Raw genomic sequence first — 18,136 nt, 5'->3', positions numbered from 1 at the left:
CTTTTCTTCATTCACCCAGCGGGTCAGACGCCGGGCACCAACCACACCAGGAATTCTCTTCAGGTATTCAACTTGAACATCCGTCGTCACCCGAGATGACTCCTACTCTAAAGTTCAAAACAGAAAACTTCTGTTGTCCGGATTCTTTTGAGGCCCACTGCAAACTCCCACTGTTCTTAAGAAATACAATTAATCAAAATAAGACCACTCCTGGTCTCTCCTACAGACTCCACTTTTGCAGGCGCATACTTCCCCATTTGAGACACCTCAAACGGATTTCCCCACATACGCAACCTTACTCAACATCCTTACTCTTCCTGTCCACCCTCCTCTGGATATCTTGTCAGTCATGCCTTCTTTTGGGGAGTCGAAGATATTCAAACCTGTCCCCCCCATTACTGTTGCTCTCTATAGCAGCCTCTTCCCATGAAAAACTGCTGAGCTTTGGAGCAGAACTTGATACATTGTTGTTCTCTGGTTTGTGAATCAAGGGTTTGAAGTAGACCGAGATTGATGAGCATAGATACAGACAAAAGGTTTATAGATCTTGTAGTGTCATACACATGAACAGTGTGCTTATTGTTTTTATTAGATTTACCTTATATTAGGTGAAACTAAATATGCACCCGCATCTTTTGGTTGCAATATGGTTTCGAGTGGTATGCTTGTTATAAATAAATTCAGATAATACACAATTTAAACATGTCAAAAATGTATTACAGTAGGCCTATATAAATATGCGCCTTAGACTGGTGTTCTGACCTGACAGACTATCATTTTACAATGCACCATACTTACCAAGTCTAGAAGTTAACTAAAGAGACACTAACACCACACAGAAAAATATCCCATACTATCTCCTTGAAAGTATCAATATACAGCCCCACAACAGGACATCTATACATTTTGGAAGAGCAAGGTACAGCTGGGCTGCATTGGCATATTTGGGAACCCACTTCTGTTTTGTACACCAGTTGGTAGACTGAAATGTTTGCATGCCAAATAAAAGTTGGAGTGTGTGTGAGCTTCTTCTTTTGAGTCACATTATCCAGTGCATATCTTTCCAATTCATTCCACAAGACATGTGTGTGTACATACACGTGTGATTGTAATCAAATGTATGACATCAATTGAATGAATTAAGACATACAGTAAAAGTCAATGTCCTCCATGCTCTGAATCATTGATTCTCCACATGGTAACAATTGACCAGTTTGGATCATTCTTTCCCTTTCCGTCCCAAGAAAATGAGATGACAATTGTTGCTGTTCCATTAGACTTTCTCGCCTGAGAGCAAATGAATAAATATAATAAAGTCTGGTTGCTGCTGCATGCTTTTGTTCCTCTGGTCAGGAGCTGGGGTAGTTTACTGAGAGCAGGACCATGTTGTGCAGCAGAAGAGATGTCTCTGATTCTAGAAAGCACAGAAAGAAGGAGACCCATAAGACAAGGATAGTGAATACTATCTGAGATTCATGAGTGACAATTGGAAAATAAAGAATTAACATTCATGTCAAATTCAATCAGCTTGACAGGCCGTAGCCCCATCTGTGGAAGTATACACTTCTAAATATTAATGAAGCTATCATTACTACATAAAAAAGTAATAAAAAAAAATGACTTTCAGGTGTTTGTGTGATAAAGAAATTAAATGGCTACTTTCTGGTATAGGCTACCTCAAAGCATTCAACACCATTGTGAAATTGAAAATTCAACACCATTATGAAATTATATAAAAAGGTATAATGGTCTTTTCATGAATCCCCAAGAACTGTGGAGTGTAATATCTGTAATTACTATATAATAACCACATTTACCATGTCATTTCTTTTGTAAATACCAGGGCCCAGTTTCCCAAAAGCATCTTAGACTTACGTTCATCATTTGAATTTTCAAAGGAGCATCGTTAAATCCCCTGACTGTTTCCCCAAAACCATCGTTACTCAAGTTACACTTAAACGCTCGTTAGTTACCGACTGCCTTATACCACTTGTAGAACAGCTAAGTGTGATGTTAAATGCTTTTTATGCCCTTCCCCACCACTTCATAAACTGAAGGATTCCGCTAAACATAGAATAAAGCTGTTTCTCTCTCTGTGACCGCCGATAACTTGAGCGAAGTTGACTACAAATACAATGTTGCCAATGTCTTTGAAATTATTACAAACAAGTAACAATTGTGAGAATGGCGCCGACAGATAGAAGCACGGCTGCACTAGTTCCTAGGTAACTTTGCAGTACTGTTTTTCTGTTATTGCTTACATTATCATCCCCAATTTTTGTGTTATTACATACAGCTGGGAAGAACTTTTGAATATCAGAGCGGTGGTAACTCACCAGCATTACGACCAGGAATACAACTTTCCCAAATCAGATACTTTGTTCGTAACCCCAGGGCAATTGAACTGATTCCAGAGGCTTATCCAAAACACCACCAGCGGAGAAGAGGTATTTGGAGTGGACTTCTAGTCCAACTCAGGAGGGGCGCAGACAACCCACCGCTTCCCGAGTACATTACTCACCAATGTTCAGTCTCTGGATAATAAAGTTGATGAGCATTTCCTTTCAGAGAGACAGATTGTAACACTCTGTTTCACAGAAACATGGCTCTCTCAGGATATACTATCTGAGCCTGTACCATCAGTTAGGTTCTCAGTTCATCGTGCAGACAGGAATAAGTATATCTCCGGGAAGAAGCGCAGGGGTGTATGTTTCATGATTAACCACTCATGGTGTAATTGTGATAACATACAGGAACTGAAGTCCTTTTGTTCACCCGACCTAGAATACCTCAAATGCCGAATGTATTACCACGTCGCTGACACCGTCTTGCTTCCGGACAAGCTTAATACCTTCTTTGCCCACTGAGGATAACACAGTGCCACCGACGCGGCCCTCTACCAAGGACTGTGGGCTCTCCTCCGTGGCCGACGTGAGTAAGACATTTAAGCGTGTTAACCCTCGCAAGGCTGCTGGCCATTGTGTTTACGGACATATTCAATCTCTCCCTATCCCAGTCTGCTGTCCCCACATGCTTCAAGATGTCTGTCCACCATTGTTCCTATACCCAAGAAATCAAAGGTAACTGAACTAAATCACCCCATAGCACTCACTTCTGTCATCATGAAGTGCTTTGAGACTAGTCATGGATCATATCACATCTACCTGACACCCCAGACCCACTTCAATTTGCTTACCGCCCCAATAGATCCACAGACGATGCAATTGCCATCACCCTGCCCAACCCATCTGGACAAGTGGAATATCTATGTAAGAATGCTGAGCTATAAATCAACACCATTGTACCCTCCAAGCTCATCATTAAGCTCGGGGCCCTGGGTTTGAACCCTGCCCTGTGCAACTAGGTCCTGGGCCATCCCCAGGTGGTGAAGGTAGGAAACACCTCCACTTCACTGATCCTCAACACAGGTGCCCCACAAGGGTGTGTGCTCAGCCCCCTCTTGTACTCCCTGTTAACCCATGACTGCGTGGCCACGCACACCTCCGACTCAATCATCAAGTTTGCAGATGACAACAGTAGTAGGCCTGATTACTATCAATGACGACAGCCTACAGGGAGGTGGTGCCAGGAAAATAACCTCTCAATGTCAACAAAACCAAGGAGCTGATTGTGGACTTCAGGAAACAGCAGAGGGAGCACGCCCTATCCACATCGACGGGACCACAGTGGAGAAGGTTGAAAGCTTCAGGTTCCTTGGCGTATACATCACTGACGAACTGAAATGATCCACCCACACAGACAGTGTGGTGAAGGCACAACAGCGCCTCTTCAACCTCAGGAGGCTGAAGAAGTTTGGCTTGGCACTTAAAACCCTTAAACTTTTACAGACGCACAATTGAGAGCATCCTGTCGAGCTGTATCGCCGCCTGGTACTGCAACTGCACTGCCTGCAACCGCAGGGCTCTCCAGAGGGTGGTGCGGTCTGCCCAACACATCACCGGGGGCAAACTACCTGCCCTCTAGGACACCTACAGCACCCGATGTCACAGGAAGGCAAAAAAAAATAAAATCAAGGACAACCACCCAAGCCACTGCCTGTTCACCCCGCTTTCATCCAGAAGGTGAGGCTATCAAAGCTGGGACCGAGAGACTGAAAAACAGCTTCTATCTCAAGGCCATCAGACTGTTAAATAGCCATCAGTAGCACCTTAGAGGCTCCTGCCCTATATACAGACTTGAATTCACTGGCCACTTTAATAATGTTTACATTTTGCATTAACCTGTTAGGGCTAGGGGGCAGTATTGACACAGCCGGATAAAAAAACGTACCCGATTTAATCTGGTTACTACTCCTGCCCAGTAACTAGAATATGCATATAATTATTGGCTTTGGATAGAAAACACCCTAAAGTTTCTAAAACTGTTTGAATGGTGTCTGAGTATAACAGAACTCATATGGCAGGCCAAAACCTGAGAAGATTCCATGCAGGAAGTGGCCTGTCTGACAAATTGTGTTTCATCTTGGCTCTTTTTATTGAAGACTGAGGATCTTTGCAATAACGTGACACTTCCTACGGCTCCCATAGGCTCTCAGAGCCCGGGAAAAAGCTGAACGATATCGAGGCAGGCTCTGGCTGAAACACTTTATCGCTTTTGGCAAGTGGCCGATCAGAGTACTATGGGCTTAGGCGCGTGCCCGAGCCGACCAAATGCTTCATTTTCTTTCGTCTGTTTACCTAAACGCAGATTCCCGGTCGGAATATTATCGCTTTTTTACGAGAAAAATTGCATAAAAATTGATTTTAAACAGCGGTTGACATGCTTCGAAGTACGGTAATGGAATATTTACAATTTTTTTGTCACGAATTGTGCCATGCTCGTCACCCTTATTTACCCTTTCGGATAGTGTCTTGAACGCACAAACAAAACGCCGCTGTTTGGATATAACTATGGATTATTTTGAACCAAACCAACATTTGTTATTGAAGTAGAAGTCCTGGGAGTGCATTCTGACGAAGACAGCAAAGGTAATAACATTTTTCTTATAGTAAATCTGACTTTGATGAGTGCTAAACTTGCTGGGTGTCTAAATAGCTAGCCCTGTGATGCCGGGCTATCTACTGAGAATATTGCAAAATGTGCTTTCACCGAAAAGCTATTTTAAAATTGGACATATCGAGTGCATAGAGGAGTTCTGTATCTATAATTCTTAAAATAATTTATGCTTTTTGTGAACGTTTATCGTGAGTAATTTAGTAAATTCACCGGCAGTGTTCGGTGGGAATGCTAGTCAAATGCTAGTCACATGCTAATGTAAAAAGCTGGTTTTTGATATAAATATGAACTTGATTGAACAAAACATGCATGTATTGTATAACATAATGTCCTAGGATTGTCATCTGATGAAGATCATCAAAGGTTAGTGCTACATTTAGCTGTGGTTTGGGTTTATGTGACATTATATGCTAGCTTGAAAAATGGGTGTCTGATTATTTCTGGCTGGGTACTCTGCTGACATAATCTAATGTTTTGCTTTCGTTGTAAAGCCTTTTTGAAATCGGACAGTGTGGTTAGGTTAACGAGAGTCTTATCTTTAAAATGGTGTAAAATAGTCATATGTTTGAAAAATTGAAGTTTTTGCATTTTGAGGAATTTGAATAACGCGCCACGGGATTACACTGGCTGTTGAGTAGGTGGGACGCTAATCATCTCATATGTATATACTGTATCTTAGTCTATGCCGCTCCGACATTGCTCATCCAAATATTTATACATTCTTAATTCCATTCCTTTGGATTTGTGTGTATAGTTAGATATTACTGCACTGCTGGAGCTAGAAACACAAGCATTTCGCTACACCCACATCTGCTAAACACGTATGTGACCAATAAAATTCAATAAAAAGATGCTTCAAATCAAAACAACTGCATTAAAAGATAAATACAGTATAGGCTACATAGACCAATATATTTCAGTCATATTGAAATCAATTTAATATTCAGTCACTTGAGTGCTATTTTGCAAATTGTAGGCTACACTGTAAAAAAAATAAAAATGGAAGTGTGTAACAAAATGTGCGCAATGATGTGCCAAATCTGTGATATAGTACATTATTACAGGGTAAGCATAAGAATAAGCTGCCTCAATATTTGCAACCATATAAGTGGTCTCTCTCTAGGAGCTGATCCATCATTATTATTGTGGAATAATTGCAATGTTAAGGTTAGATTTTAATGGAGAAAGCTGGTCTGAGAGAAGCACTGTCTTTCGATCCTATCAGTAGTGACACATGCTCCAGCGAACGTTCTTTCTACGCAGTGTTTTGGGAAAGGCATATTACATCTTCGGCTGTTGTAGGAATGATGCATCATTAAAACCCTCGTAGGCCTAGGTTCCATCGCTATCGGGAAACAGGGCCCAGGAAATAGCATAATGCTGTATAGCAGGTGCACTGTGAAAGCCAGGATGTGCCATGATAAAAATAGAGTGTATAGAACAAACTGGCATTGTGAACCAAGCTGTCATAAATATGACAGCAAGCAATCCCCGGTGTGTAAAACAGATCTGGGTTCAAATACTTTTTTATTTTTTCTTTTTTTTTTAAATAGGGATAGGGGGCAGTATTTTCACGTTCGGATGAAAAGCATGCCCAGAGTAAACTGCCTGCTACTCGGGCCCAGAGTCAAATATTTGCATTTTTGGTGGGAATACATTTTCTGAACATCACGCGCCAATGTAATATGGGGTTTTTGGATATAAATATGAACTTTATCTAACAAAACATACATGTATTGTCTAACATTGAGTCCTGGGAGTGTCATCTGATGAAGATCGTCAAAGGTTAGTGATTCATTTTAGCTGTATTTCTGGTTTTTGTGATGCCTCTCCTTACTTGGAAAATGGCTGTGGTTTTTCTTGTGAAGTTGATGTCCTAACATAATCTAATGTTTTGCTTTCGCCGTAAAGCATTTTTGAAATTGGACACTGTGGTTGGATTAAGGAGACTCTTATCTTTAAAATGGTGTATAATAGTTGTATGTTTGAGAAAATTGAATTATGAGATTTTTGCTGTTTTGTATTTCGGGCCAAAGCTATTACATTGGCTGTTGGCTAGGGGTTCCGCTAGCAGAACTCCTGTCCATAACAGGTTTTTTAAGTCTTTCGAATATATTTTAGTGATTGCTTTAGCCCGCCTTGAGTGCCACGGCAATTCTATTGGTTCCATCGGGCCAGGCAAGTTCAATTGAAAACACAAAATATATGAAATTATTTAAAATAGTATTTGAACCCAAGTCTGCCTGTAAGTAAAACGTGTCAGACCTGTGAGCTGGGTAGACAGCTGAAGCCACTGGAGGAGCCACTCTCGACACTGGCTAGTGGTGAGGCTACTGGGATTAAGACCCCGCAGATAGCAGGCCTGGGGAAGTGGAGGGAGGAAGAGAAGCAGTGTATCACGCTTAAGATAAAACATTTCCCCTGTAAATGTGTAATTCTGACTTACCAAAGATGATAATGTATGTTTATTTTTTGTGCCATAAACCATACACTGGAGCATCAGCTAGCAGTTCCAACTGCTCTCTTTTTTAGAATAAAGTGCTACACCTGAGTTGTAGGTTTGCTTACTGCATCGGACACATCTACTGAATACAAATTCTGCTTTGGGTAAAGGCATAAGGTATTGGTATTGACTTTATTTAGATCTATAAATGGCAGTCTTGAGATGGGATTATATGGAGGGGTTGTGGGGAACCTGACCTCTCTAATCTCTGCGTCAGTGAGTTGGCCCTGTCCCAGTGTGTCTAGAGCCTGATCCAAGTAAAGCAGGTCCAGGGCTTTGGCCCTCAGCCGTCGCCGGAGCAGGAACCCAGGGAGCCAGGGGTTCAGCAAGAGGTGGGAGCACAGCAGCCTCTGAGAGAGGGAACAATGGAATTAGAAGAGGATAAGAAAGAATATAGGAAAGGGGAAAGAAATGGGAAGAGGAAGCATGGGGAAAAATAAAGATCAGGAAAGAAAGGGAAGTGTAGAGAGGAATAAATGGAGAGAAAGAGTGAGAAAGACACCTGTCAGATGAATCACCCATGTGAACTGAATCCCCAAACAAATCAAAAAGAGTTAAAATAACCTGAAGCAGATTGTGAAACCCAAGACCAAACACAGATGAAACAAAACTATTTTTATACAGGGATGACCCTCACCCTGCTAATCTGCTCTCTCCAAGTTTCTTATAAAACACAATTGCATAACGATATGAAATGCAATGCTCTTTACAAGCAGAGGCCCACTGAAAAACACCAAAAATCCTTACCATGTGAACAGAGTCCATGCCTGTTAATCCCAGTGGTTGTCCGGAAAACACGCCTCTCACTGCACTGATGTCTTTCACACTGGGGTGAGACCCACTCTGCACCTGCATAACAAACATTTCAAATCACCCCTCCCATTCTGCAGATACACACCAACTGGACCAGGCAGGACAGGTTCAACTGCATTCTCCACACAAAAAACACCCACTTAAAGTCTTGTTCTCTTTCATAACACAAAAGGCCTCAACCAATCGCTGGTGTGGGAAGTTATCGCACTGTATTATTAGCATGATATGGGTGTGGACCTTTCCCTTTAGCCATTAACACAATTTCTCACTGATCATCTATGTAATGATAATTAGTAAACACAGAACTGTATAGCTGGGATAAGCCTTAGATGATCTGTAATATTTACATACAATGACAGTCTGGTTATGCATTTCAAAATTGTGATGAATCATTACCTACAGTATAGGCCTAGAATAAAATAAATGCATGGCAACTGTTTGAAATGTCCGTGTTCAATTAACAAACATGCTCAGAGTTTAAAGAGTTAAATGATTAACCTTGCTGATAAGAGTAAGCAGATGGCTGCGGAGGGTCCACTCTTTGATGTGAGGTATTGACCAGGCCACACCCTTCAGGATGTTCTCACGGTGTCGGCATCTCTGCTCGTGGTACAACCTCTGGAAGTCCTGCTGCTGCTGCGGAGTCCACAGGTGACGAATCAGCAGTTGCCTAGGGAACAGGCACCTACCGAGGAGAGGGGACACATATCAGATTAGAGGTTGGAGGTAACCCATCATTCATTTAATACCCCCCCCAACAAAAAGGCATTTTGGAAGCATGCAAGACTCCCCTAAAATGTACTTAATTTGCACTCTTTTCAATCAGTCTCTTAAAACTGTTAGCAAATCATATTCTCAATATCAGGTTGGTTGATTCACAACAACAACTCACATAAGAGTGAAAACCAAAATGATGGCAAAAGGCGGGATAGATATTATCACCAGGGGAATGGCTTTTATCATGTCTTTGCGAAACTGCAAGAAAAAGATAGAGGTACAGACAGAAAGAGACCATTACATTTGAATATTTTATCAAGTTCTCTGCTGTAGAGTTTATGACAGTCATTAACTGCCTTTATGATACAGTCGTATGAAAAGGTTTGGGCACCCCTCTGAGGCTGCATAATAATTTACTCTGTCGTCACAGAAAATGTTCAGTGGCATGCCATTCATTTTCTAATAAAAGCTGAGTACTGGGGTATTGTCCAGACAAAGATTTTTAGTGTAGCAATATTAAGTTGTATGAAATTAAATCAGATGTGAAAAATAGGCTATGCAAAAATGTGGGCACCCTTGTCATTCTGTTGATTTGAATACCTGTAACTACTCAGAACACACAATTGGTTTGGTGAGCTCATTAAGCCTTGAACTTCATAGACAAGTGCATCCAATCATGAGAAAAGGTATTTAAAGGTGGCCAATTGCAAGTTGTTGTTCTCTTTGACTCTCCTCTGAAGAGTGGCAAAACAACTCTCAAATGCCCTGAAAACAAAGATTGTTCAACATTATGGTTTAGAGCAGGGGTCGGCAACCCAAAATGTTGAAAGAGCCATATTGGACCAAAAAAACAAATCTGTCTGGAGCCGCAAAAAATTAAAAGCCTTATATAAGCCTTATAATGAAGGCAACACATGCTGTAAGTGTCTATATTAGCTCTATTAGCCTACTATCAAAATGATAAGTAGGCTACAAATACATAATGAGCATTCATGATTAAACGTTTATTTTACCTGCAGCGCACCCTGGAGAGAATGACGCACCACGTGACTACTCTGCTGTACGATGTTGCTTTAAGTTTAACTTCCATTATAATATTAATGTATTATGTTTCGTTGCATTGATGAAATTATAGAAATACAATACAGAAATCAGATTGATGTCATTTTTATTTTAGGATTTGAAAAAAACAACAAAATGTGCAACGTGCATAATAGCCTCCTGTAATTTCAGACCTCCCCATGGAAATAAAATGCATTTCAATCCTCAATAATACCATACAATCCTCTTCTCTTTCCCCCTTATCTGGGCAACAGACAGAGTGCAATGAAACAGCAGCCTTTTGAAAAGGTAAAGTATATCAAATTAAAATAATACAGTTTAAGTTCGATTTCTGTGCATTATCCTCTTCTCTTTAGTTTTCTGCAAATGTGCAAGGGTAAAATGCAGCAGCACCCTCTTCTCTTTTGACACGCACAATACAATGCAGCCATCCTCAGACCTGAGCAACAAAACACAATAATATCCCTGTGTCATTCCAAATATATACTGACAAAAATCAGAAATCACTTTATAAAAACAGCCACTTTGTTACTAAATATGCGCCTATGACAGGATTGTGTTCTTACCCGTTTAATGTGACTTCTGTTTTCGGACATCACTGGACAGCTTCTCAACATCGGGCATGTAAGATGTAACTTTAATCTTCACGCAGGACTGCAAGCTCTCATCTGTGAGGCGGGTGCGGTATTTGGATTTTATGTAGTTCATGTTTGAGAATATCTGCTCGCATAGGTATGTTGATCCAAAGATGGATAATACTCCAAATGCATATTTCTTCATGTTCCTATAACTGTCAGGAAGAATGGAAATGTCTTTCCACGTTACTCTTTTTGTTATTTGACAACTTCTCATTACAAAGCAAACATGCAGGCAATCCTTCCGCATTGGCAATGAAAGCAAATGATTCGGTCCAAGAACTGTGGAATCCTCTGTTCTCCTCAGCCATCTTTCTCTTTTTCCCTTTGGGATCCATGGCCCATGACACACCCGCCGGTTTGTTTGCAACAGCCACCTGTCTGGCACTACGCCGAGCTGAAAGAAACATGTGTCGCAGGCTACGACGTAAATCTTCGTTGACAGAAATGTTGAAATTAAATATTTATTATACACATTTTTACAGCATTGGATAATAAATTATATTAAAACCAAAAAATATTCACACCATCTTTTTCCATTTTCATATTATTGAAAAAGCTCCAGGGAGCCACTAGGGCGGCGCTAAAGAGCCGCGGGTTGCCGACCCCCGGTTTAGAGGAAGGCTACAAAAAGCTATCGCAGAGATGTAAGCTGTCAGTGTCCACTGTGAGGAACATAGTGAGGAAATGGAAGACCACAGGCACAGTTCTTGTTAAGGCCAGAAGTGGCAGGCCAAGTAAAATATCAGAGAGGCAAAGGCAAAGGATGGTGAGAACGGTCAAAAACAGCCCACAGACCACCTCCAAAGACCTACAACATCTTGCTGCAGATGGTGTCACTGTGCAACGTTCAACAATTCAGCGCACTTTGCACAAGGAGAAGCTGTATGGGAGAGTGATGCGGAAGAAGCCTTTTCTGCACACACGCCACAAACAGAGTCGCTTGAGGTATGCAAACGCACATTTGGAAAAGCCAGCTTCATTTTGGAATAAGTTGCTGTGGACTGATGAAACAAAGATTGAGTTATTTGGTCATAACAAGGGACGTTATGCATGGCGGCAAAAGAACACAGCGTTCCAAGAAAAACACTTGCTACCCACAGTAAAATTTGGTGGGGGTTCCATCATGCTGTGGGGCTGTGTGGCCAGTGCCGGTACTGGGAATCTTGTTAAAGTTGAGGGTCGCATGGATTCCACTCAATATCAGCAGATTCTTGGGAATAATGTTGAAGAATCAGTCACAAAGTTGAAGTTACGCCGGGGCTGGATATTTCAACAAGACAACGACACAAAACACTGCTCAAAATCTACCCGGGCATTTATGCAGAGGAACAAGTACAATGTTCTGGAATGGCCATCCCAGTCCCCAGACCTGAATATCATTGAGAATCTGTACAATGTTCTGGAATGGCCATCCCAGTCCCCAGACCTGAATATCATTGAGAATCTGTACAATGTTCTGGAATGGCCATCCCAGTCCCCAGACCTGAATATCATTGAGAATCTGTACAATGTTCTGGAATGGCCATCCCAGTCCCCAGACCTGAATATCATTGAGAATCTGTACAATGTTCTGGAATGGCCATCCCAGTCCCCAGACCTGAATATCATTGAGAATCTGTGGGATGATTTGAAGCGGGCTGTCCATGCTCGGCAACCATCAAACCTAACTGAACTGGAGATGTTTTGTAAGGAGGAATGGTCCAAAATGCCTTCATCCAGAATCCAGACACTCATTAGAGGCTATAGGAAGCGTCTAGAGGCTGTTATCTTAGCAAAAGGAGGCTCTACTAAATATTAATGTGATTTTTCTATTGGGGTGCCCAAATTTATGCACCTGTCTAATTTTGTTTTGATGCATATTGCACATTCTGTTAATCCAATAAACCTAATTTCACTACTGAAATATTACTGTGTCCATCAGTTATTTGATAGATCAAAATGAAATTGCTGATCCAAACACCCAATTATTTATAAATGGAAATCATGGAAATTGTCAGGGGTGCCCAAACCTTTTCATACGACTGTATGTGCATCCCAAATGGCACCGTATTTCCTATAGTGAACTACTTTTGACTAGAGGCCCTAGTCAAAAGTAGTGCACTATGTAGGGGATACAGTGCCATTTGGGACACATCAATGCGTCTACTGCACAAAATGTATGGCTGCCAGGGTGGAACTGCAAAGTGTGACTCACTGACCAGAATGATGGTCTCCATCTCACGGTAGGGCAGCTCTTTGAGTGAAACATCTTGAGTGAGCATTTTCATCCTTATCCTCTTCGTTTCCCTCACATCGTGTACCATGAGCCGAAATCCTGAACACAAAAACACATTGCAAAAATGCTTCATGGTATTGCCTCAAAGAAAAACACAAATACACTTTGGGCAGCACAATCTAGCAGGAAAGGGGCTATCCAATTCCAACAGGAAAATGTTACAGCTGTAGACTGTCTATGGAGAAGCTGCACTGAGGTAGCTAAGAAGTAGCTTGGTTGTTGCGTAGGGTTGCTTGCAACCTATGCATGTAAGTAATAATACATTATTTCTTGGGTGTGCTAAGCCTGTTTTTGAGGGGGCTTCAGCACCGTCAAACCCCTCCCTGGAGCTGCCCATGAGAAGTTGTCAGTTAGGCATTAGAGGGTGTTGTTTTGGTTAGGGGGTACTTACCTTTCACAAAGGTGGTATAAAGGATGTAGAGGCGGGGGAATCGATGTTCAAGGAATTTCTCATACTTCTCACTGGCTCTCTGAAATATGCCTAGTCTGCCCTGAGATAACGAGTAGTGCCTGCAAGATAATACACTGTACAAGAGAGAGGGATATCCGATTTAGAGAGACAAATTACATAAAAAATACCGTGTGACATTGTGTTTTTGATAGTCTCTCCCCACATCCTCCCAGTGTTCATAAAACAATTTGGTTCTGGGTTTCAAGATTATGTTTTTGTATATATCCCATGTGATGTTTTGTAGTTGTATGAGGACAGGGAAGAGTTTAGTTTGGGACACCTAAGCATTTCAGTGGAAATGTAATAGATTTCTGTTGACAATAGACTGCTTAACCTCTGGATGCTGCATAATGTGCTAGCCTGCAGGAGGATTGCAGGCTTACTTTCAATCCGTAGACACTGATTTAACCCACAAATGTATCCTAAAATCAGGGAAAGAATTAACACTTTGGATGTGGTTATATGTTGTGAAATATGATGGCTTTGCTGACTGACAGTGGTCTTTGCTCTTTCACGTGCACCTGCCGCAGGGAAAAATAACGAAATATAACAGGAAGGCAAATGCATTTGGTTACATTGTCACCGTTTAAGCAGTGCTGTTCTTAGGCATATATTGGCATAACTGTCCGTTCTGCTTGTTAGTCACTGATAGTCACTCAATTAGCCCATGTCAGCTGACATTTTATAGATAGATGGCTAGACTAACTTACATAGCAATCGATTTTGTTAGTCACTTTAAAATCACATATCATAATAACATGGCATAAGTCATGGCAAAACGTGTAGAAAGCAGGAAATTAGCTTTACATTTTTTTCTCGTCATCCCATGGCAAAATGTGTAGAATTGCAGGAAATTTGCTTTAAAACCGCAAAATGTTCACTATGCCCCATGGAAAAATGTGTAGAATTGTAGAAAATGTTTTCTCTACCCCCATGGCGAGGCGCCCCTTCCAATTTTTTTATTATCGCTTACCAAAATGGTCTCCACTAGCTTCTATAGGCATAAAGTCAGATTTCATACACAAAAACTAAATGAGCACATAAAACAATATATTATTTTTGGTCTTAATACGGTTAGGCTTAGCCATACGGTTAGCAGTGTGGTTAAGGTTAGGTTTAAAATATAACTTTAATTAGATATAAAAGACCTGAATGTATGCCTTTGTGGCTATAGAAGCTAACGTTAGTACCGACCTGAAACTGCCCTGCGTTGAGACGAGAAGGCTGCATGCCAATGCTGTTAGCGACATTGTTTATTTCGCGTGCTTGCAACATTAGAATGATCACTGTTAGCCCTAGCTGGAAGGACTAGAGAGAATAACCAACGACAATGATCGACAAAGCATTTCGAGTAGGCTGGCTACTCTCCATTTTCCAGAGACATTCGAGTTATTCAGTACCTTAGTCTTGAGTAGGCTAATATTGGAGTGTATGTCGACACGGTTGCGATCCCTTGAAATGGATAACTGCATCGTATTATCGTTGTAACACAGCATTGGACCCCTCTCTTGCACAGCGCCATGGTGTTTTTTACACTGCAGGGTGAGTCAATGAGGGGGTTCGATTAATCCCGCCCGGGCGCCCGTATAGGCGTGTTTTGCATCGGCTGAATGTTGATTGCATTCGATTTAGAACCGGGCTGCCTCCCGGTCGACTTAAAAGTAAAGGATTTACGCCCGTGTTGTAATTAGTAGGATTCTGTGTTTCGCCATTCAAAAGTGATTGTCTTCACTCGGAAGGCTTTAATTCAATTCAAGGCGCTTTATTGGCATGGGAAACATGTTAACATTGCCAAAGCAAGGGAAGTAGATAATATACAAAAGTTAAACAAACAATACAAATGAACAGTGAACATTACAGTCTCAGAAGTTCCAAAAGAATAAAGACATTTAAAATGTCATATTATGTATATATACAGTGTTGTAATGATGTGCAAATGGTTAAAGTACAAAATGGAAAATAAACAACATAAATATGGGTTGTATTTACAATGGTGTTTGTTCTTCACTGGTTGCCCTTTTCTTGTAGCAACAGGTCACACATCCTGCTGCTGTGATGGCACACTGGTATTTCACCCATTAGATATGGGAGTTTATCAAAATCTGGGTTGTTTTCAAATTCGTTGGATCTGTGTAATCTGAGGGAAATATGTGTCTCTAATATGGTCATACATTTGGCAGGAGGTTAGGAAGTGCAGCTCAGTTTCCACCTCATTTTGTGGGCAGTGTGCACATAGCCTGTCTTCTATTGAGAGCCAGGTCTGCCTACGGCGGCCTTTCTCAATAGCAAGGATATGCTCACTGAGTCTGTACATAGTCAAAGCTTTTCTTAAGTTTGTGTCAGTCACAGTGGTCAGGTATTCTGCCACTGTGTACTCTCTGTTTAGGGCCAAATAGCATTCTAGTTTACTCAAATTTTTGTTAATTCTTTCCAATGTGTCAAGTAATTCTCTTTTTGTTTTCTCATGATTTGGTTGGGTCTAATTGTGTTGCTGTCCTGGGGCTCTGTGGGGTCTGTTTGTGTTTGTGAACAGAGCCCCAGGACCAGCTTGCTTAGGGCTTTTCTCCAGATTCATCTCTTTGTAGGTGATGGCTTTGTTATGGAAGGTTTGGGAATCTTTTCCTTTTAGGTGGTTGTAGAATTTAACGGCTCTTTTTAGGATTTTGCTAATTAGCAGGTATCGGCCTAATTCTGCTCTGCATGCATTATTTGGTGTTTAACGTTGTACACAGAGGATATTTTTGCTGAATTCTGCATGCAGTCTCAATTTGGGGCGGCAGGGTAGCCTAGTGGTTAGAGCGTTGGACTAGCAACCGAAAGGTTCCAAGTTTGAATCCCCGAGCTGACAAGGTACAAATATGGTGTTCTGCCCCTGAACAGGCAGTTAACCCACTGTTCCTAGGCCGTCGTTGAAAATAAGAATTTGTCCTTAACTGACTTGCCTAGTTAAATAAAGGTTTGGCCCATTTTGTGAATTCTTGGTTGGTGAGTGGATCCCAGACCTCACAACCATTACATTTTAGTAATTTAGCAGACGCTCTTATCCAGAGCGACTTAAATGCATACATTTCATAATTTATTTTTCGTACTGGTCCCCCGTGGGAATCAAACCCACAACCCTGGCGTTGCAAACACCATGCTCTACCAACTGCGCCACACGGGACCATGAAGGGCAATGAATTCTATAACTGATTCAACTATTTTTTTGCCAGATCCTAATTGGTATGTCGAATTTTATGTTCCTTTTGATGGCATAGAAGGCCCTTCTTGCCTTGTCTCAGCTCGTTCACAGCTTTGTGGAAGTTACCTGTGGCGCTGATGTTTAGGCCAAGGTATGTATAGTTTCTTGTGTTATCTAGGGCAATGGTGTCGAGATGGAATTTGTATTTGTGGTCCTGGCAACTGGACCTTTTTTGGAACACCCTTATTTTAGTCTTACTGAGATTTACTGTCAGGGCCCAGATCTGACAGAATCTGTGCAGAAGACCTAGGAGCTGCTGTAGGCCCTCCTTGGTTGGGGACAGAAGCACCAGATCAGCAAACAGTAGACATTTGACTTCAGATTCTAGTAGGGTGAGGCTGGGTGCTGCAGACTGTTCTAGTGCCCTCGCCAATTTGCTGATATATATGTTGAAGAGGGTAGGACTTAAGCTGCATCCCTGTCTCACTCCACGGCCCTGTGGGAAGAAATGTGTGTTTTTTGCCCATTTTAACCGCACACTTGTTGTTTGTGTACAGTACATGGATTTTATAATGTCGTATGTTTTTCCCCCAACACCACTTTCCATCAATTTGTATAGCAGACCCTCGTGCCAAATTGAGTCAAAGACTGTTTTGAAATCAACAAAGCATGAGAAGACTTTGCCTTTGTTTTGGTTGGTTTGTTTGTAAATTAGGGTGTGTAGGGTGATAATATGGTAAAAAGCCAATTTGACATTTGCTCAGTACATTGTTTTCACTGAGGAAATGTACAAGTCTGCTGTTAACGATAATGCAGAGGATTTCCCCAAAGTTGCTGTTGACGCATATCCCACGGTAGTTATTGGTGTCAAATTTGGCTCCACTTTTGTGGATTGGTGTCAAGGGCGTCGTAAGGATTGGACCAAGGCGCAGCGGGTAAAGTGCTCATCTTCTTAATTTATTTAAAGTAAACACTTGAACAAAATAAACAAACAACGACAACAGTTCCATAAGGCTCCCAGGCTATACAGAAAATAACCACCCACAAAACACAAGTGAAAACAAACCCAACTAAATATGGCCTCCAATTAGAGACAACGACAACCAGCTGCCTCTAATTGGAGGTCATTGCCAAAAACCCAACATAGAAATAGAAAACTAGATAAACACATAGAAATAGATAACATAGAACATAAACCAAAAACACCGAAACACACAAAACAAACCCCCCCCCCTGCCACGCCCTGACCAAACTACAATGACAAATAACCCCTTTTACTGGTCAGGACGTGACAATTGGGGTGATCAGTCCTTGGTTCCAAATATTGGGGAAGATGCCAGAGCTAAGGATGATGTTAAAGAGTTTAAGTATAGCCAATTGGAATTTGTTGTCTGTATATTTTATAATTTCATTGAGGATACCATCAACACCACAGACCTTTTTGGGTTGGAGGGTTTTTATTTTGTCCTGTAGTTCATTC

The 18,136-nt window shown here is 41.4% G+C and overlaps 1 protein-coding gene across 3 annotated transcripts; it reads right to left on the bottom strand.

Annotated features, from left to right (window-relative positions):
* Positions 1-568: 568 nt before the first annotated feature.
* LOC106583342 (LETM1 domain-containing protein 1) lies at positions 569-15,161 on the bottom strand. Of its 3 annotated transcripts, none has more exons than XM_014167425.2 (9): positions 14,876-15,161; positions 13,416-13,549; positions 12,948-13,063; positions 9,225-9,307; positions 8,831-9,017; positions 8,267-8,368; positions 7,717-7,869; positions 7,282-7,378; positions 569-1,414 (listed from the first exon to the last, which is right to left on the bottom strand). In XM_014167425.2, the coding sequence occupies exons 1-9, from the start codon at positions 14,995-14,997 to the stop codon at positions 1,350-1,352; spliced, it is 1,059 nt and encodes a 352-aa protein (XP_014022900.2). In that variant the 5' UTR covers positions 14,998-15,161; the 3' UTR covers positions 569-1,349. The 3 variants fall into 3 exon arrangements, with proteins under 3 accessions (XP_014022900.2, XP_014022901.2, XP_014022902.2); XM_014167426.2 differs by having other exon boundaries at positions 14,670-14,937; XM_014167427.2 differs by lacking the exon at positions 7,717-7,869.
* Positions 15,162-18,136: the final 2,975 nt, after the last annotated feature.

Source organism: Salmo salar, chromosome 22, assembly GCF_965601325.2.
Source record: "Salmo salar chromosome 22, fSalSal1, whole genome shotgun sequence".
NCBI lineage: Eukaryota > Metazoa > Chordata > Actinopteri > Salmoniformes > Salmonidae > Salmo > Salmo salar.
This window is presented reverse-complemented; position numbering and strand designations above follow the sequence as displayed.